Source organism: Elgaria multicarinata, chromosome 2 (assembly GCF_023053635.1).
Source record: "Elgaria multicarinata webbii isolate HBS135686 ecotype San Diego chromosome 2, rElgMul1.1.pri, whole genome shotgun sequence".
Classification (NCBI taxonomy): domain Eukaryota; kingdom Metazoa; phylum Chordata; class Lepidosauria; order Squamata; family Anguidae; genus Elgaria; species Elgaria multicarinata.
In genome coordinates, this window is record NC_086172.1 from 125,310,729 (window position 1) to 125,331,289 (window position 20,561).

At 46.0% G+C, this 20,561-nt stretch overlaps 1 protein-coding gene across 1 annotated transcript in view; it reads left to right on the forward strand.

Annotated features, from left to right (window-relative positions):
• PLEKHD1 (pleckstrin homology and coiled-coil domain containing D1) overlaps positions 1–20,561 on the forward strand; it is a 36,495-nt gene that overhangs the window by 10,289 nt on the left and 5,645 nt on the right. The window contains exons 2-11 of the mRNA XM_063117586.1: positions 1,382–1,475; positions 1,906–1,995; positions 2,901–2,977; positions 9,211–9,302; positions 11,175–11,227; positions 14,467–14,561; positions 16,582–16,675; positions 18,522–18,703; positions 19,041–19,173; positions 19,996–20,140. Coding sequence (XP_062973656.1) covers positions 1,382–1,475; positions 1,906–1,995; positions 2,901–2,977; positions 9,211–9,302; positions 11,175–11,227; positions 14,467–14,561; positions 16,582–16,675; positions 18,522–18,703; positions 19,041–19,173; positions 19,996–20,140 — 1,055 coding nt within the window. The remainder of the gene's footprint in view (positions 1–1,381; positions 1,476–1,905; positions 1,996–2,900; positions 2,978–9,210; positions 9,303–11,174; positions 11,228–14,466; positions 14,562–16,581; positions 16,676–18,521; positions 18,704–19,040; positions 19,174–19,995; positions 20,141–20,561) is intronic.

Below are 20,561 nucleotides of genomic sequence, written 5' to 3' on the forward strand. Positions count from 1 at the left end.
TTGAGAGTGAATGCTGAAGAACAGGGTATTATTCCAGAATTTTGTTTCCTGAGAACCTTAAGCTTCTGTTTTTTAAAAACAACAACAAAGCTTCTAGCCCTCACAATTGCAGAACGAAATTTTAAAATGTACGGGCAATATTCACTGAAGGCTCATATTGGCAGGACTTAGCAGGGATAGGAACCCTGGAACCCTCCACATGTTTTCGACGACAACTTCTATAATCCCTGACTATTGGTCATGCTAATGGGGCTCATGGGAGTACAATTGGAGTCCAAAACCCACTTGTGAGCTGGAGATCACTGCATTGGAGGGAAATGGGGGATGTGTTCACAGGCATTTCTTTAGATTTGTTTACTTGGCCAGGTTTGACATTTGCATGCAGTGATCAATACTTACATTTGAATAACTCACAATAAATAGGGTTTCTTCTGAGATTATCTTTAAAACAGATTATCTTCGCCAGTCTGGTGTCCTCCAGGTGTGTAGGACTACAACTCCCAACATCCCCGGCCAATATCACCAGTAGCCATGCTGGCTGGAGATGATGGGGTTTGTGCTTCCAAGTTTTTGAGGGCCCTTGGGCAAGACACCTTCAGTGGGGACCCTCTCTCAGTAAGACTACTTTCTCATTGCCACTGTCACCACCTGCTCTTGTTCCTTATCCTCTTTCTACCACTTGTTTGCTTGACAGGCAAAGAGTCAGTGAGCAAGCAGGCTATGTCATCTCCTGCTCCTCCTTACCACCACCATTGTCTGGGCCAGAGTGAAAGGCAGGTGAACAAACAGATAGCAATGATGAAGAGCACGTCCAGGAGGCGCTTGTCAGTGGTTCACATGCCTACTCTTGATGCTGACCCTGAATGCTATTATCTAAACCATTCAGGCTTGATGGCGGGCCTGTTCAGATGACATGCTAACCTTTTCAGCATATGGTTAGTGGTTATGTAGCCTCCATGGTTAGGAATGGTTCACACAGCACACTAAACTATAATGTTTGGTTCAAAATGCTTAACCACTGTGGCTTAGTGTGTCATCTGAATAGGGTTGTTATTAACCTTTGGTTGAAACCATAGAATTATAAGGCCCAGATGAGACATGATGATAATCTAGTCCAACTAGATGCAATGATGTAGATTTTCCAAAAGTGATGCTAACAGATTGGCAAATGTTATTACAAGGAGAGAGTGTGGTGCTCATGGCTAATCCTACTTGTAGGCTAAACAAGAAAAGTTCCATAATGTTTGTACTTTCCACAATAGTATCTAACCACAGATATATAGCACATCAGGAGGATTGGTATCTGTGTGATATTGCTGAACGTTGTGGAACGGGTATTTTATACAGAAATTCATAATATTTCTGTCTTCTTTTCGTTCAGGTTCTTTATCATCAAGGAGAGCTTTTTGCTGTACTATGCTGAGAATGAAAAGAAGAACTTCGAAAACAATCGGTACTTTAATATCCACCCTAAGGTAAGCAACATCTGCAAGCACACTCAGATGGTCTGTCATAGAAGCTAGATCCTAGCTTCTCTGCTTCATATGAGATACTTGGATATCTTACCCACGTACAAAAAACAAACAAACAAAAAACAGGTGTACCATGTATTTTTGATGCTTGTCCCTTTGAAAATACATATTCCAAGCCAAATTCAAGGTGCTGGGTTTTACCTTGCAGCTTTAAACGGGTTGTGTCCAGGTTATTTGAAGGACCACCTACACCTCGAACCAAAAAGATGAACTGGAGACTTTCTGGCCCACACTTAGCCACTATCACCAGCTCTATGATGAACCAGAAACCACCATGATGGCAGCCTGGCAATCCTGAGTCATTATCACTGTATCATGTTGCTGTTCAGTGGTGATACTTACCAATGAGTCTAAATCTTTGGTGTCTCCTCAGGGTGTCATACCTCTTGGTGGCTGCATCGTAGAAGCCAAAGAAGAGCCCAACATGCCTTATGCAATGAAAATCTCTCATGAGGACTTCCACGTAAAGTGAACTTTTCTTTTGAACTTAATGCATTTTTAATGCTGCAGACTGACTTGGACAACAAAGGAAATCCACTTTCCAAGGAAATCTATTTTCCAAGGGAACATAAATGGAACCCTGCTGGATCAGACCAAGGGTCCATCTAGTCCAGCATTCTTTTCACATAGTGGCCAACCAGCTGCCTGTGGGAAACTCACAAGCAGGACATGAGTGCAACAGCAGCTTAGATATATCTGCAGCAGTGCCTGGTCCATTCCTTTTTTTTCCTGCCAGCATCCCTCAGCAGCTTCATTGACCACTCGGGGCTAAACTACACACTATGTTAAATACGTAACATGCAGTGAATCCTCACCATTTCATTTACCATAGTATAAGCATCGTGCTGGAGGGAAGGGGCAATCCAGATGAAGACCACCATGTATGGATAGGAGAAGGTGGTGACAACGGAGGGATTGTTTCACTTTTTTTTAGTCCTAATGGTGGTGGTGTGAATTCTGAAGAAGAAAAAAGTGGTTGGGTGGGAAGGTTTAAACCTCCTCTACCTTAGATCTTTAGATCTGGTGCCAGAACATTCTGAGACTCACAGGACATTTATAGGTTACTGACTTAAATTGGTTTAACAGTCATTCCCCCTCCCTAGAGACCTCTGAAAATTGTAGTTCTGTGAGGTTATCAAAGAATCTCTACCCAAACTACAATTCCCAAGATTCCTTTTGGAAAACCATGTGAGTTAAACCAGTGTAAAACTGATATATGTCTGTAGCACGAATGGACCCCTGAACACTCTTCTTTTCATACACAAGAATAAATCATAGAATCATAGAATAGCAGAGTTGGAAAGGGCCTACAAGGCCATTGAATATTGGTGTTTCTTTCAACTGGCACTTTGATGTTTCTTTTATCAGGGTAACATTGTCCTGGCAGCAGAATCTGAGTATGAACAAGCGCAGTGGTTGGAGATGCTACAGGAGTCTGGAAAAGTGTAAGTCTGTCAGCAGTCACTCGGCTAATCTTGCCTTTACTTTGCAGTATTAAAAAAACACCATTACTTCTGCTTTGACTTCACAAGCATTCTGATTGACATTAATATTCTGCATTTCTCTTTTTGGGCAGGGGCTGTAGCTCATTGGGAAAACACCTGCTTTACATGCAAAAGGTCCCAGTTCAATCCCAGGCAACTCCAGGTAGGGCTGTCTGAAGGCCTGAAAAGCTGCTGGCAGCCAATGTAAACTTTGTGGAGCGAGATGGGCATAGTTAGTGGTCTGACTCGGTGTAAGGCAGCTCCCTCTTCCATTTATTGCACTCCCAGTTATTCTCACATTGTTTGAGATCTGCCAGTGGAGGCTGGTGGCTCTGATGTTAATGGGGTGGTGAATCCACTGTGGGTTTCGGTCAGCAGCAGTCAGAACTCTAAAGGAGCTCTCCAAAGTGCTCCTTTAGAGTGCTGACTGCCACTGACTGAAACCCAGAGTGGATTCACTGCCCCACTGACCTTGGAGCCACCATCCCTTCTGATATCTGCAAGGTCCTTCGAATAAATGGGACTCTATTGTGGATGATCTGAAGCTTTGGAAGGAACACCTGAAGAAGCCCAGACATTTGGGAGGTAGGGATGCACTCCATTCCCCCCCCCCCCCCCAGGTTTCTGTGAATGCACAATTTTATTCAAGCTACCAACAATTGTTTTTGTGAAAGCAGAGTAACTAAAAACATAGTTATCAATCTCCCTAGGTTTAGTTGAGGCTGAAATCCTACCTTTCATTGGTAATAGAGGTCTTTTGAATGAGCTACTAAAAGGCTGTTATGTAAGAAAATGGATTGGGAGGGGGCTACATACTTTATATATGAATTTTCACAGTCCCTCCTCATCCCGTTTTCATTTTGTGTCTTGTTTTTGAGTTGTATGTCTCTTGTCAACCACTGTCTTCTTTGTTATTGAATTATGTAAGCCTTCACGGAGCACAGGCTCCAGCTTCATGCAGCATTCAGTTTGAATCTTGGCTTTTTCTCCACGCTGCATTGCTCAGATCATGGCATGAGTGGCTGTTCCAGCCCTGCCGTGAAGCCTGAGCACAAGCGCTTTCCAGCTCCGAGAACGCAAGCAAGGCCTGGGCTCATGCAGGAAGGGGGCTTTCCCCAAACAGATGGGGAATTTTCCAAGCCCTGTAATAATCGGCTAAGCTGCTTAAGTTTGGCTGTTTGCTTCAGACCCGACAGTTTGCGCCCAGCTATATTTTATTCCATCAAGGCTTAGAGGAACAATTAAAAATAGCTCTCAACCCCAACAGGTTTATTCTAGGTCAGCCTTTCTCGACTTGGTTTTCTCCAGATATGCTGGACTGCAATGCCCATCATGCCCAGCTAGTGGCACCTGTGAAAGAGTTCCTAGTATTGTGCCCACTCCCCCCCACACACACACTCATTGTTTTAAATATACATACATGGATTTGTATATATCCAGAGCAAGGAATACATTGTGAAATGCCTATATATGAAAACACAACTTTTTAGTGATTATATATAGCCTTGCTATTTCGCTCCACCCAATCCCTTTCCTTGCTATTTCTCTCCTTTCCCTTTCCCTAGCCTACTTCTTTTTCTCATTCCCTAGCCCCTGGCCTTGCTCTTTCTCTCCCACTCACCCCTTTACTGTGCTGCTACTCTCAACTCCTAACCTCTAGCCTTGCTATTTCGCTCCCCCACCTCTTTACCTTGCTCTTTGAGGTTCTTCGCATGAGGCTTTTATTGCGCACTCGTGATCAGTCACTCATGGAAATCGGCAGGTCCTTTTCATGACATTGTCAACCTCCGGTGCCTCTCTCTTTGTTTTTAAGCTTTATTCTGCAAGTTTTAAACTCACCAAATAAATATAAACCGCCATCAAAGAAGTGGAGTATTTCTGGAATTGTGCAATTTTGCAGTGCATCTATTGGCTGTATAAATGGAACATATGGAACTTGCCTGCAAAGCAAACAGCCCCAAAAAAGTGAGGGGAAGAGCGTGTATTGTGCTGATCAGAATCCTGTAAAGACTCCAAAAGAAATCCTGGTACTGATGTGGTACTGATGTGGGTCTTTTGCTTCAATGTGGAGAAGCCCCATATTCCCCTCCTAGCTTCTAGCCTTGGTATTTCTCATCCCTCTACCCCTTTTCTGTGCTATTTTCCCCTCCCCACTAGCCTCTAGCCTCACTATTTCTCTCCCCGCACCTCTTTTGACTAGCCAAGCCCCCCATGGCAGTCATTATGTGAGTAGCCTCATCCTCATTTTGTAGTGCTACCCACAGCAGTTTCTCAAATTCCCAAATCTGCCCACAGATCCCAAAAGTCTAGGGACCCCTGGCCTAGGTTATCTGTCCATGTGTGCTCACACTAGGGCAGCCTTCCTCAACCTGGGGCGCTCCAGATGTGTTGGACTGCAGAGCTGGCTGGGGCATTCTGGGAGTTGTAGTCCAACACATCTGGAGCGCCCCAGGTTGAGGAAGGCTGCACTAGGGAAATAATATCACACTCAAGTGGAAATGAAGCCCCTATTGTCTTTTCATAAAAGGTGACTGTGCGGAATTCATCCTGAACCCACTTCCTGGAGAGTCAGGCCTGTGGAACACAGTGGGACCGACACCTGAGTGAACATGCCTTTGATTGCGCTGCCAGTAGCTGTGTGCCGGAGAATCCAGCTGTTTCGTGTTGGGGAGGGTATGGGGAGGTGGGGGAGGGGCTCCGTTGTCCTGCCTATAACAAGCATTGCTTCTCACCCTCTGATTTGCCCCTTGAATTGGGGGCTTAAATGAGACAGCAACACCTGGTTTATTTCAAAGGCTCTTGAGCTGCCCCTCTTTTCTGTCTTCAAATAACTGGCAATGTAATTAAAAGGAGGATTGTTTTAGCCCTGGTGAGTGGAGTTGGCAATTACATTGAAATCACAGTGCCTGGTGAGTGGCTCAAAATAGTCAACAAGTGGGTGTTGTTGAAACTCCTTTGAATTTCTTGTTAATGGAAAGCCTCGGAAAAGCCAAGGGCCAAAATACACCTGACTTGCTTCATTGTGTAGTAAGTACAGGGCTGTTCTTCATAGATTGCCATAGCATGTAGGGAAGTAGAAGGTTGTAACCCCTCCCATCCCCCAATACACTCTAGATCAGGGAGGGGGCTCTGTGCTGGCAATTGGTATTACCCCCAAGAGCTTTTTTGATAATTCTCATTGGAGGCGTGTGGTTTGGGGGGCAAGCAATTGGCATTTCAGGGGGGGATCAAAGGGTTAACGTCTCCTACCTCCCCACACACTTTGGTCCCAAACTTTATAAGCCCTCCACTCCACCCCCAGGCGTACTGGCAATTTGTGAAAATGACCTTTCACTCAATGGCATAACTACATGATTAAATTATGTATACTTTGCCCCTGAGCTTTGCCAATTTCTCCTACTACAGAAGGACCTCCCAGACTCTCTTTGACCACCCTGGCCTTTTGATTGTTTGGCAACACTATACAAAGAGCTTTTCTACGTGAGGCATTTATTGCACACTTGTGGTTCCTTAGTCACAATTCTTTACGGGTTATTGAGATGATGTCGCGATGCTCCATGTTTGCTTCTATTTTTTAAGAGCACTTTCCTGGGATGAGGGGGAGTTTAAAAGCATGGAAAATGGGGTATTGTTTCTGAAAGCGAAAGAAAAGGTATTTTCTTGCTTATGTAATTTCAATATTCTGCTATAGCACAGTGCCACCAAGAGGTTCATAGCAGGAAAGGGAAAGCTCTTGGTGTAGAGCTTCAGTCTCAATTCCACAACAAAAGCAAAACCAATTAACAGCCTTGTGTGGAAAAGCAAAAAGCCTTGGGAGGCATGTCGGACCTAGCCCTGCTCCTTCTGCCAAAATGGCTTCCTACCTTATTATTATTATTATTATTATTATTATTATTATTATTATTATTATTATTTATTTATATAGCACCATCAATGTACATGGTGCTGTACAGAGTAAAACAGTAAATAGCAAGGCCCTGCCGCATAGGCTTACAATCTAATAAAATCATAGTAAAACAATAAGGAGGGGAAGAGAATGCAAACAGGTACAGGGTAGGGTAAGCAGGCACAGGGTAGGGAAAAACTAACAGTAGAAAGTAACAGTAGAAGTACCTCACCCCATCTGAACTTTCGACTCCAGTCCTTGGCTCCTGTCCTTCCAGGTTGGCCTCTTACAGCGTGACAGGAACTGCTTCAGATGTCAAGCTCTATTTTCCTCTACACCTCTATATAGACAGTGCTTCATCTCTGATCAGTGTGCAAGAAGGCATCAAGCCAACCTGGATTCCAGCCTTTAGACTATTGCCGGTGGATGGCTGCGTGTCAGCCCACTCTCCCAAACTCTAGGCCTCCAGCCTAGCAGCAGGCCATACTAGATCACAAATATCTACTTCACGGTTTGCTCTTATACTGCCTGGGCTACCCGCAAGAAAAAATCCCTGAAGAGCACCTTTCCTGCCCAGGGGAGTTTAAAATAGCTCTGAAGGATGGCTCTAGCAGTCCTGATGTTGCCTCGTTAGGCGAGAGGAGGGCATGGCTGTGAAGGTCGAGAAGCATTTTGAAAAATGTGACTTCAGCAGGACTGAAGCAAGCAAGGCGGCCATCCATAACGGAACAGCTCAGCAAGCAGACCCTTCTCCCTCCCTCTGTAGCCATTTCGTCCAGGGTCAGTATCAAAGGTAGCATGGTGCCCACAACCTTGCAGTGCCCACTATCAAGATCTCCTTGGAGTTACTCCTCCTCTTCACCATGGCAACCTGCTTGTTTACCTACCTCTCGCTCTGGCCTAAGCAACGGCGGTGGTGAGAACGAGGAGCAGGTGATGCCACAGCCTGCTTGCTCACTGGCTCTCTCTGCCTGTCAAGCAATTAAACAGGAGCAATGATGAGAAAAGTGGATGAGGAGCAAAAGCAGCTGATGACAATGGCAGTGAGATGGTAGACTCACAGAGGAAGGGCCCCCCAGTGAAGTATCTTGAGAAAGGGCCCTCCAAAACCTGGAGATAGGACTGATCTCAATGCAGGACCCCCAAGAAAGGGCGGTACTGACACAAGGCCCTCAGCTATGGGGAGACTGGATAAGAGAAGATTGAGGGGAGACATGATACCACTCTTCAAATACTTGAAAGGTTGTCACACAGAGGAGGGCCAGGATCTCCTCTCGTTCCTCCCAGAGTGCAGGACACGGAGCACTGGGCTCAAGTTACAGGAAGCCAGATTTCAGCTGGACATCAGGAAAAACGTCCTGACTGTTAGAGCAGTATGACAGTGGAACCAATTATCTAGGGAGGTTGTGGGCTCTCCCATGCTAGATGCATTCAAGAGGCAGCTGGACAACCATCTGCCAGGAATGCTTTAGGGTGGATTCCTGCATTGAGCAGGGGGTTGGACTCGATGGCCTTGTAGGCCCCTTCCAACTCTACTATTCTATGATTCTATGCCATTCAACTGAACGCCAGTGCTGCAATCCATTTGCAGCGCCAGTCTATGCTTCTCCAGCAGTTGTTCTAAAGCAGCCTTCCCCAGCCTGATATCCACCATCAGCTCCAGTCAGCACGGACAATGGTCAGGAATCCTGGCAGTTGTCATCTGAAACATCTGGAGGGCAGTAGGTTGGAAATGGCTGATCTTGCGAGCGCATTCACCCTGCGCTTTCAAGTATGCCTCCAGAATGAATAAAGGTTCTGTATTCATCTGATGATTCTAGGCAGGGTCCCATCCCATGCCCACTTCAGGTCTCAGAAATCCACTTGGCGGGTTGGCAAGAACCCGAAGCCATTTGACAAACAAGTGGGTGTCGGTGGAGGATGGTGATTTGTGAGATGGTCTGAGGTCTACAGGTGGAAAAGCCAAAATGTAGAGTGTGGCCAAGGAAAGTGAAAGAGAAAATTCAAGGGAAGCTATAAGTTACTTTGGCACCATGTTTTCACTGTCCTTTTGTTCTCTGGAGCGAAACGGGTTCCCGTTCCATCATAGTGCTGGTAATTTAATTTCATTTTATTCTACCTCATCTGCTACAGTTAACTAAGGGGGAAGAGACAAGGGTTGCCAACTCTCATTGTTTTTCATAGAACAGTTATTTTTCTTCCTTTTCTTCCCTTTACAGCTATAGAGGGAGGGGAGAGAGCAGGATCTTTTTAAAGGCATTTTCATTCTCTCGTTTTTTCTTCTGTTTTTGTTCTTTTCTTTTTTAAGGACTTGGAGAAATGCTCAGCTGGGAGAAGCCATGATCGAGAGCCTTGAAGCGCAGGGACTCCAGCTGGCCAAGGAGAAACAGGTCTATTTAGGTTGGAACAAACAACTGTGGATCCCCAGTGAATCCTGTTTCAGTACCACCAACATTAGAATTATAATCTTTTATCACTTATATATGAACACATGATCCTTTCTTGCCTTTGCTGCCTTTCCAGTTCATTTCCAGGACCAATTCATAATTTTGACCTATAGTAAAGCTCCACGTCTGCCTAACCCAACAAGGTTCCTTCCAGACGTGTTGGATGACAACACCCAGTATGCCCCAGCCAGCATACTGGGAGTTGCCATCCAACACGTCAGGAGGGAACCAGGTTGGGGAAGGCTGCTCTATGCAGCTTGAGAGCTAGGTACATAACAGAACACCTTCCATAGGTTCCTTCCCATGCCCTTAAGCCGTCTTAGGAAGCCCGTCTCTGTGTGCCCTCTTCAGGCAGAAGTTTGGAGGATGACCATGAGAGAGAAAGGGCTTTCTCAGTGGTGGCCCCCTCTGGCTTTGGAATGCTCTCCCTAGGGAAGCCTACCTGGTGCTTACAGTTCTATTTGGTGCCAAAACTTCCCTGTTCTCCTAGGCTTTTAAAGGTCTGCATTTTAATCTCTGTGGTTTGAATTTAATTCCTGATCCCGTTGACCATTTTTAGCTTTATGTAGCTTTTGTAATCTGTGCTGTATTTGATGGCATTGTGCTAGAATTTCAGTGTTGGACTTTTTATTTGTGCTTGTTCTTCACAGATTATGGCTTTTATTCTATTTTATTGTGTTTTATTCTGTACAACACCTAGAGATTCTGTCGATAAGGCATTCAGGACATTAAATAAATAAAGTGCCATCGCTGTGTGGGCTAAAAGAAAAAATAATGACAGGTGTCATGGCCTGGCCCTGTATGTCACCGCAACCTGTTACTTAGCTACCTTCTTTCCATCGCTGCAGTTGGGTTGGGGAGGCAGTTTGGTTCTCTCTATGCACCTGCAAGACCTTACAACCAATGGCCTCAATTTGAGCAGCCTGTTCTATTAGTAAGCCGTTATTATGGCAGACAGTAATAGAGCAGAGTTAATGAGTACTTCGGGAATGCAGACCGTTCCTAGTTTTAAAGATTTTTTTTCTGTTTGTACTGAAGCCTCTGCATGAACCTAAATGAGGAGGAGGAGGAAAAGGCGAACGTTTGCAGGAGAAACTGGTTGGACGGATATTTAGCCCTTCTCACACCCACCAATTCTCCCCTACAGATGTCTCTCCCCCCATCATGCATTTTCTTCGGCATCCGGTCCTCCCACCTGGTTGAAGGTGGTGGTTGCTGGGAACACCCAGTCTTGTTTCACTGTGCCGACTTCCTTCTTCATATTCTTTAACAGAATCATCACCTGTACGTCTTCTCCTTCCGTTAAGGCAGGGCTGGGCAACTTGTGGCTCTCCGGATGTATTGGACTACAACTCCCATTACCCCCAGGCAGGCTGGAGATGATGATGGGATTTGTAATCTGACACCTCTGTCAGGCGCCAGGTTGGAGAAGGCTCTTTTAGGGTCTGGGGTGAGCTTTTCTCTGCTGCTTTGCCACTGAACGTGACCAGCGTGCACCTTGTGTGTGTTCCTCTCACCTGTCAAATGAAGGCAGTGATGCAGCCATGCCTGAAGAAAGGGTTGTAACGTTCAGCAAGTCCGTGAACACCAGGAAGGCCCTGGGGCAAAGCAAGCCAGTGTGGTTATTTATAAAGAATTTTACAGGAGACAGAGGAGGGAACAAGAACACATTGCAGCCATCTCATAATAGCAAACTCTCAAAGGAGCAGGAGATGCAGTACAAGAAGCCGGGTTCCCTTTGTCACGTCCCTCGTAGTCTGTGTCCAATGATCTTCCCTGACCTCTTCCGTGGTCACTGCTTTCACTTTCCCCTGCTTATTTGCAGATAAACTGATGGAAGAGACCGAGGAGCTGTGTCTGCAGAGGGAGCAGAGAGAGGTTTGTTCTCATTGAAACAAGTATATTTATTTATGTACTGAAGATATTTATTGTAATGGCAAGACATGCAGTGTATGCAGTACCGTTGGATTGCACTCCTTGTTTTACTGGCCCTGTTCAGAAGTTCACAGGGAAGGGACTGGGGGGCTTAGAGCAGCTTTTCCTCAAGCTGCTGTCCTCCAGATGTGGAGTACTACAAGTCCCATCATCCTCAAGTAGCATACCCATTGATCTGTTGGTTGGGGATGATGGGAGTTGTTGGGCAACTCATCCCCAACAGCTGGTAAATCTATGGGAATTTATGGCATTGTGATCAACTGTGGGGCAGCTTTGCTGAGGTAGAGCTCTATGCAATGTGTACCCCTTGCCTTATTACAAGAGGCACCGCTTGGGTCTGGCCAATGTGTCATCGCTTCTTAAGGTGAAGACAGTTTGAACCCTATTAGAAAAGGGGGCCCTTCCTGGAAGCACATTTGCTCCATTCAATCTAAACATACTTTCCCTCTCTATTAGGGAAATCTCCCCCACTGCAGTTTGGTGCTTTGCTGATGTTTCCAAGTTTAAAAACTTAAGACCAATCAATATGTTGGCATTTTTACATAAAGGGTAAATCAAGTTGCTTCCCTGGGGCATTTGTGCTTCCTGCTTTTTGGCACAATTGTTGTGGGCTGCATTACACATATGGAGAGGAGTGACCACGTGATCGGAATTGAAAACTTCCCCTCTAAGCATGCTCTGTTCATTTCCATTAAGACAGCAGCATCTAGTAGCAGAAGATCCTGCTTTTCCCCTGCTATTGCCACTTTAAAAGTACTTCTTTTCAGGATGGATTTCTAATGGATGCCACAGGAGATGTCCTGGTTGTTCACTACATCATTTAAAAGACCCGCAAACTTCTGGTGGTGGCCAATCATGAGCATGCAATAAATTGCTTGTTTAGGGGAGTCCATTATTGCAGCTCTATTCTACTTAGTAACTTGTAGCTGTTACTTCTTTCTTCCTTCCTTACTCTAAAATAAGTGCAGGAAACCCTAGTGCAGAGGATGCATGGAACTTTAACCTTTTGCCCCCTGCTATGGTCCTGATCTTAATTGGTGGCAATAAGCTTATATACACCAGTTGCTAGGGGACATAGGTGAGAGAGTACTGTTGCACCATGTCCTGCTTGTGGGTCCCTGGTTGACAGCTGGTTGGCCACTGTGTGAAGAGTGCTGGACTAGATGGACCCTTGGTCTGGTCCAGCATGGCTCTTATGTGCCCCGTGCTGCCAGTTTTCATTGTCAAAAGGTGATCCATTTGTTGGATCGCTTTTTGGCAGTGAAAATTATAGGTAGTGTTGGGAATCCAGACTGAAATCACAAGGGGGGCACAAAGGGTTAAAGTCACCCTACTGACCATGATGAGTTCGTGATCCAGATTGGGCCGCTGCACTTACTTTAGAGTAACAGAGAAAGAAAGTAACATGTACTTTGAGTCTTAGTAAAGGTGATGAATGTAAATAAATGCAAGAACATTAATGCATTGCTTTAACTTTAAGTGGTCATGTTGGGAAAATCTGCCGCAAGACATCTTTTTAAAGGCCACATCTCAAAAAATGTCCAGGGAAAACACTTTTATGGCAGACATATAGCACATATGTGTATGTTGTTATTAGTGATTGCTGAACATACAGGCTTGTGCTGTGTGTTCAGTGTGATTTGTTATAGCTTCCATGTGTGTCTGTGTGTGATGGCATCCAACTTGGCAGGGTTAAAGGAGAATTAGATGAATTCATGGAAGGCTACCAATGGCTACTAGTCATGATAACTCTATATTATTTTATTTATTTATTTTATTACATTTATATACCGCCCCACAACTGAAGCTCTCTGGGCGGTTTACAACAAGTAAAAATAGTAAACATTAAAAGTATACAAAAATTAAAAAAACATAAAAACAGTATAAGGAGCAGTATCAGGAGCAACATGCCTGTGTATGCCACATGTTGGGAACATGAGTTGCCATTGTTATTGCACACACATCCTACTTGTGGTTGGCTGCTGTGGGAACGGAATACTGGCCTGATCTTATGTTCTTAAACAGCAAGCATCACATTCTGATGTCTATGCAGGTTGTGTGTTGGGGCTTTTCTAGATGATGCTTTTAACCTGCCACTTTACCAGGGTTTCTACTTCCAGATTCTTTGTGGGATTAAGATTGGATCCTCTGCACATGGCTTTTTGGTTGGTTTTTGTTTTTCGTTTTCTGCCTTTCTGTATGTTCCCCTACGTAACCTCTAGGTGGCACTGTGGTACAGTGGAATTGTGCATTTACTCTACCATTTCATTCCACCATTTCCCCAAATTCTGGTCTTTCTCCTGTCAAAGCCCCACCCCCACCCTGCGAAAATGCTTGCAAAGCATAGGAGAGGCCCTGGTGGAGGATATCATCTTCTAAAGTACCTGAGGAATGGCGAGCACCAAATAAAAGCATCGTCTAGAAAAGCTCATAGTTTCTACATGGAAGTGCTTTCCCTGAAGGAGTTTGTCATGGTCACACTGAGAGCCAGTGTGGTGCAGTGGTTAGAGCGTTGGACTGGGAGTCAGAAGATCCGTGTTCTAGCTCCCCTATAGGGCCAGTGCACTGGCTGACTTCATGTTCACTGGGTGACTTTGGGCCCATCACTGAGTCTCAGCCTAACATATCTCACGTGGTTGTTGTGAGGATAAAATGGAAAGGAGAACCTTGCAAACTGCCTTGGGTTCCTTGCAAGAAGAAAAAAGGAAGGATGTAAATGCAATGTAATAATGTAAAAAATAAAATGGTCCAAGCAGTCCTGAAAGGAATGAGAGCCTGACATATTAGATAATGACTCTGCAGCCCTTTGCACGTTTTGAACTTTTCTACACAAGGTTGTTAATCTACTGTATCAACTTTCGGTTTCATTGCAGAATTGAGATCCAAGCACTATGCAAGGTGTTTTTCCTTTCCTACTTTCTGCCACATCACTTGTAGGTGGAACTGCAGTATAGTAGAATAGTGCAAATGCACAAGAGGAAATCATGCTTTCTTTCGCCATCAGAAGTGATACCCCCTTTTCGCTGCTCTAAAAAAATATATGTGGGAAGTATTGTTTACAAACAGAAGCAACACTGGAGAGTCACAATGTCATCTAAAGAACCCATAAGCCGTGAGTAAAGAATGACATGCGCTCAACAAATGCCTTCTGTAGAAGCTCAGGATCTCTTCTTCTCTTTAAGGCCCTGGAGCGCCTCAACCAAGTATTAGAGGCAGAGAAGCAGCAGTTTGAGGAGGTGGTACAAGATCTGCGGGTGGAGCAAGACCAGATTAAACGGTAATATTTCCTAGCCATGAAAGAAGCCGGGTGAAAAAGTGGGTCCTTCCATTGGCAGCCCAGGGGTATCCACACCGGCAAGCCCTCACTTAACCACCTTGGGTTGGATCCAAATTTGCACCCAGTGGGATGGAGGATTTTGCCAGCTCCACCTTCCCACTGTAATCCACTGGGACCCCTGAAAAGCTGATCCAGAGGTTGGGGAAACACTGGAACCCTGGGGGAAGTGGCACCAGGTCAGCAAGGGGAAGAGGGAATTGTCAAAAGTTGCTGCCTCATTGCCTTCTCCAGTGGGAAACCTGTGAAGGGGAGGAGCCCTTCCATGCTGAAGGAGCAATCCTGGATCCAGCCCCTTATATTTCATTTCTGAATGGATTCCATTGTGTCTTACTACTCTCTCTGTGTACCATCCTATGTTAGCTGTGTATGTTGTACTCCATTTTTAGCTTTGCCACTTTTTTGTATGCTGCTTTTAGATGTTTTTATTCTTGACCTATTTTATCGTATCTGTTTCCTAAAATTTGCTTTTATTCTTGCCATATGCAACCCTGAAAACTTGTTGATAGGGCAGCATATAAAACAGATAAGAAAGACCTCTGCTGGATCAAGTGGAAGCTGGTGGCCCTGGTGTCAGTGGGGCGGTGAATCCGCTCCAGGTTTCAGTCAGAACCAGTGAGAACTCTAAAGCAGATATGAAAGGGGGAAGCACTTTGGATGGCTCCTTTAGAGTTCTCACCGGTTGTGACTGAAACCCGGAGCAGATTCACTGCCCCACTGGCATCGGAGCCACCGGCCTCCGCTGGCTAAACCATACTTTGGGTCCATCTAGTCTAGCATTCTGTTTCCAGGTGTGATCAGCCAGATGCAGCTAGGAAACCTTTATGCAGGTCCTCCCAGAGTGCAGGACACGGAATAACGGGTTCAAGTTACAGGAAGCCAGATTCCGGCTGAACATCAGGAAAAACTTCCTGACTGTTAGAGCAGTACAACAATGGAACCAGTTACCTAGGGAGGTTGTGGGCTCTTCCACTCTAGAGGCCTTCAAGAGGCAGCTGGACAACCATCTGTCAGGGACGTTTTAGGGTGGATTCCTGCATTGAGCAGGGGGTTGGACTCGATGGCCTTGTAGGCCCCTTCCGGCTCTGCTATTCCATGATTCTATGCCATTCAACTGAACGCCAGTGCTGCAATCCATCTGCAGTGCCAGTCTATGCTTCTCCAGCAATTATTCTAAAGCAGCCTTCCCCAGCCTGGTATCCACCATCAGCCCTAGTCAGCATGGACAATGGTCAGGAATCAGGCTGTTCTTGCGAGCGCATTCACCCTGCGCTTTCAAGTATGTCTACAGAATGAATACAGGTTCTGATGTGGTGACTGCTACATCCCAGGCAAATCAGTTCTTCCGATTTGCTTCAGAAACCCTCAGTACACTGATTGGCTGCCTGCTATGATGTCACAAAAATCACTCTCCCCACCCCCGCCTCCCCCAGTCTAAGCTCATGATATAGATATGCCCTCCATCTTGTACAAAATAAAACTTTTGTATAGGCTTTCCTCAGGGAGATGTGAAGATTATCACTTTGTATTGTGAGTTTGTGCACCTCTCCATAGCGAGAAATATAAAAGTTTTTCTTGAGATGAGATGGAGGGGTCAAGGAACAGGAAATATGAGACATTTGCATTTCCTGTTTTCTTCCACACTTCTGAGGAATCTCAGAGTGCCAGATTTGATCATGTACGGTAATATATCAATGCATAATGTACTACTTAGGGTGGTGTTCCTGAGCTTTTAAGAGCTGTACTTCAAGCAGAAATTAAGTAGCTGTCTTTTTCTCACCATGGCGGTACAGAGGTAAAAAAGGCACTACTGACTGTATTTCTAAATGTCACGGGGGTGTTAACAGGCATAGTGAACTACCAGGGGGGAAATGTAGCGACTTCAATACTTAATACTATTACAAACTTAAGGGCTTTGAATCAGTGTTCTTCCATCAGTGGTATTTACATGGCTGTTTCACAGGGAGCTGGAAACGACTGCCGAGTCCCTCAAAGGAGTGGAGGAAGAAAAGAAAGGACTCCGAAATCTGACAGAGACATTGCAGAAAACACTGGAAGTAAGTGTCTGATGACAGCCTTTAAGATCTAGTAACTGGTTTCCTTGGGAATCGTTAAAGAATAAGCGGGACCAGCAGCAAAACCTTGCCGTGTGGAATGCTCCTCTTCCAGGTGCCAGCCAGCCAGCCAGCAGCTCATACCCTCTCCCAGGACAGTCCATTCCCTCTCCATCCTAGTTTTCCATTCCTCCTCCCAAAAGTCAGCCAGCATTCCATGCCGACTGAGCATGCTCAATCAAGTTCCCCCCTCCTTAGGTCCCCCCCCCACTTAAAGATTTTTTTGGTATACTTCATATACTTAGGGTTCCCCCGAATTTGCTGATTCTCTCCTTTTGTGCATGGATGGTGCTGATTTGGCTGCCTAAGGATTGGCACTTGGAGGAAGAGTGTAGGATGTTAGTGGTTTAAAGGATTCCTACTCTTGGCAATGCAATAGGATGTGCCATATTTGAGATTACTCATTGGACTGTTCTGGGGATTGCTGCTGCTGCTGCTTTTTCTAGCAATGCTTCTTTGCCCTTAACAGCTTTTCCCATCACTGAATCTCCACATTGCAAAAAGGCTCACTTGTTTAATTTTCTGGTTTTTGCACAGTTGTTTCAGGTCCAGAGGCCTGTTAGGGGGGGAAAAATAGTTGGCAACCCTAGTTCTACTCACGATTCTTAGGGCCAAACCAGATTTGGCAGGGCCATGATTCATGTGTGTGCCATGGTGTGTTATTTTAACAATAAAAAGAGCAGATGAAAGGCTTAAATTATTGGGGTGGGGGAAGAGGCAGTCCTCCCTTTTACCTTTTCTGATGGCCTGCTTAGCTGCTATTTAGAAAGCTACAGGAAGGGTCATCATTTGGCAAACATGGGGGTTAGTCAGGGGGGTGTTTGCTAATATTACATACACACACACACACCTGTTCCCCCTCTAATTTTAACACAGGTGGGAAAGGGGCAGGAGCCCTCTCCCTTTCTGTACCATACTTCCCTTCACTCAGAGCCAGACCTACCATTAGTGCAAAGTGAAGTGTCTGCCCCAGGCAAGTGCTCTGGGTTATCTTGAAAGGGCAGTAGATTGTTAGTGATTTCATTTATTGTTGTTGTATTTTTACTGCTGTGGAGTGTGAGAAGTGCTTGTGGGTCTTTCTGCCTCAGGTGCCAAAATAACTTGGCTGCCCTTGGGTACTGTGCACCTTGACTTGAGGGTGAGGTGGCGTTGGGGTTTCTGCGCCACCTCAGACAGCAAAGTGTCTTCAGCTAGCTCTGCCTAGCCACTTTTCTCTGTTTCTTCATGTGTGAACATGGCAGACACATACAATGAATCACATCTGCTACAGTTACATCTTGTTTGGTGCAAATTGGTACTTTAAAGGGTTATATTTAAGTGTTTGTGGGTGCATTAACAATACTGTTTTTCCTGAGGCACAATTGTCTTGAAAGTTTACCCTCAAAATCCCTCTCAAATGCAAAATTTCCTTTTCATTTGTTCACATAACACATTTATTGTGTGATGATGTAATCTCAGAGGCTGCCAGCTTCTGTTTGGCAAAGCAACTGTGCCTTTAAAAGCTGCATTACAGGTAGAAATGAAGCAGGTAAAGCTGTTTTCAAGTAGGGAAGTGGAGTGACGGTGGGGTGGGGGAGAGCTCAAGCTGCTATGTTTCTCCTCCCTAAGTGTGTGTTAAAGGCACAGGAGCCCTGCCAGGAAACAATGTGGCTACATTAGATACCACAACTGTGTGAACACAAGGTTTGCTTGAAGTGTTTTGAAGGGCACCTAATCCAAGTATGGGACATGGGAGGGGAGGAAGGAAGGAAGCTTGACCGCTGCTTAATGCATTTGCTTGGGCTCTCAGGAGCTGTCCCTGGAAAAACAGCGGACTCTGGAAATGCTGGAAGAGAATGAAAGCCCGTTGCGGCCCCAGGCAAGCCCAAGTGAGCAACCCGGTGATGCTGCTGGGGGCTTGCACAGCAACTTGCACCAGATTGAGGAGAAAATGCACCAGCTGCTGGAGGAGAAGCTCCTGGCAGAGAAAAGGTAAGATGGGGAGAAAGGGCGTGAGTTCCAAATGGGCCCTTTACCTTTCAATTTCCCAAGGAAGCAGGAGACTCCACTGCTCCTCCTGCCCCTCCCTTCCCCGTCCTCCTGCCACAGGCCCTGGGAGTCCAGCTTCTTTACTGTAGGTGGGAGTGAGAGGAGGAGGAAGATAGGGGGGGATGGGAGGGGAAGAGGAGGCACCCCTGCTCCATCGGGGAGTTTAAAGGTACAGAGTCAGTCTCCCGGTTGCCACCTAGCAGCCCTACAAACAAAAGGGAGGAAACGCTGCAGACACAACGGGATGAGGGCCAACCCGCTTTGCTGGGCTGCTTTGCAGAATGATGGAGAACGAAGAGCGCTCCCGAGCTCTGGAGAAGGAGCGGGAGTTCTATTCTTCCCAGTCGCAGGCCTTACAGAACTCACTCTCCGAGCTGACGGCGGAGAAGCAGCAGACCGAGAGAGACCTCAAGGTAGTCGGAACGTGCTGCCGGGCACTCCTTTGGCTTCTGTTGTGAGCGTGATAGGCAACCCCACCGTCCTTCTCTCTTCCTCCCCTGAAGATATATTCTGTTTTTTAAAAAAATTATATAGTAATTCATACAAACAATAAGTAAGAGCTTCAAACCATGTTTAAAAGTGATACATCAGGAGAGGTGGAGTAACTTAGGTCATCCTATTGAACGTTACAAAGGATGTGCCTCTTTCCTCAAAGGTGTCCAGCCGTTGCCTTCCTTTGCACTTCCCACAGGGCCAGCTTCAAGGCTGGGCACCCCCTGCGAAGAGCTCCCTGGATCTGCTCCTCCTCTTCACCAGGGCAACCTGCTTGTTTACTTGCTTCTCCCTCTGGCCCAGGCAATGGCGGTGGTGAGAAGGAGGAGCAGGAGATGCCGTGGCCTACTGGCTCCCTGGCTCCCTGTCAAGCAAGCACGTGGCACCAATGATGGGAAAGTGGATGAGGGGCGATAGCCACTGGGGACAATGGCACAATGAGATCCTAGACTCACGGAGGGAGGGAGCCCATTGAGGGTGCCTTGGCCAAGAATCCTCACAAGCCTACTAACAATGCTGGCTTGCAGGAATTGCAACCAGAACGATGGCTGCCTTTAATATACCATTCATTCGATGTAGTCATGTATCGTTCCAATTGTCCCAACAGTAAAACTAAATAGTTAAGAAGTTAACATTTAGCCATGTTTGTTTAAACATGTCCAGTTGGCTTTAAAGCAAACTTTCGGAGTGGCATCGAACTAAAATATGGCAATTTTAGCCTGCCTCCTTTCCTTCCTGCTCAGGCAGAAGTGAAGGTGCGCATGGACCTGGAGAGGCGCTTGCAAGAGGCTGAGGAGGCCCTGCAGAGCCTGGAGCAAGGCCTGAATTGTAAGCATCGGAACAAGGAGAAGGAGGAAAAAATGAAAGCGGATGTCAGCAATCTGAAAAGTGAGTGGAGCCGCCCTTCCCCCACCGCTGGCGTGTGGAGTCCCCCAGTGGTGCCACTGCCCCCAAATAAGGATGAACCTCTGGAAGAGATGCCCCCACCCCCTTGTTAGCCTAGCCCAGCCTTCCCTACCCTGGTGGCCATGCTGGCTGGGGATGATGGGAGTTGCAGTTCAAGATATCCGGAGGGTACCTGGTTTGGGAATTGGCTGTGCTGACTGTGGATAACGCACCTCATGGCCAAGACGGCATCAGGTTTGGAAAAGCTGGACCAGCTAATCAAGGCCTTTGAATGCCAGTCAAGAGTTGAATATGCTGGATTCTCAAGAGTGCTGAGCGCACTGCTCTGGCGGTTTACTTCGAATGATTGTAAAAGGGATCACCACAATGTTGGTTTTTTATTTTCTCTCGCACTGTATTTTTA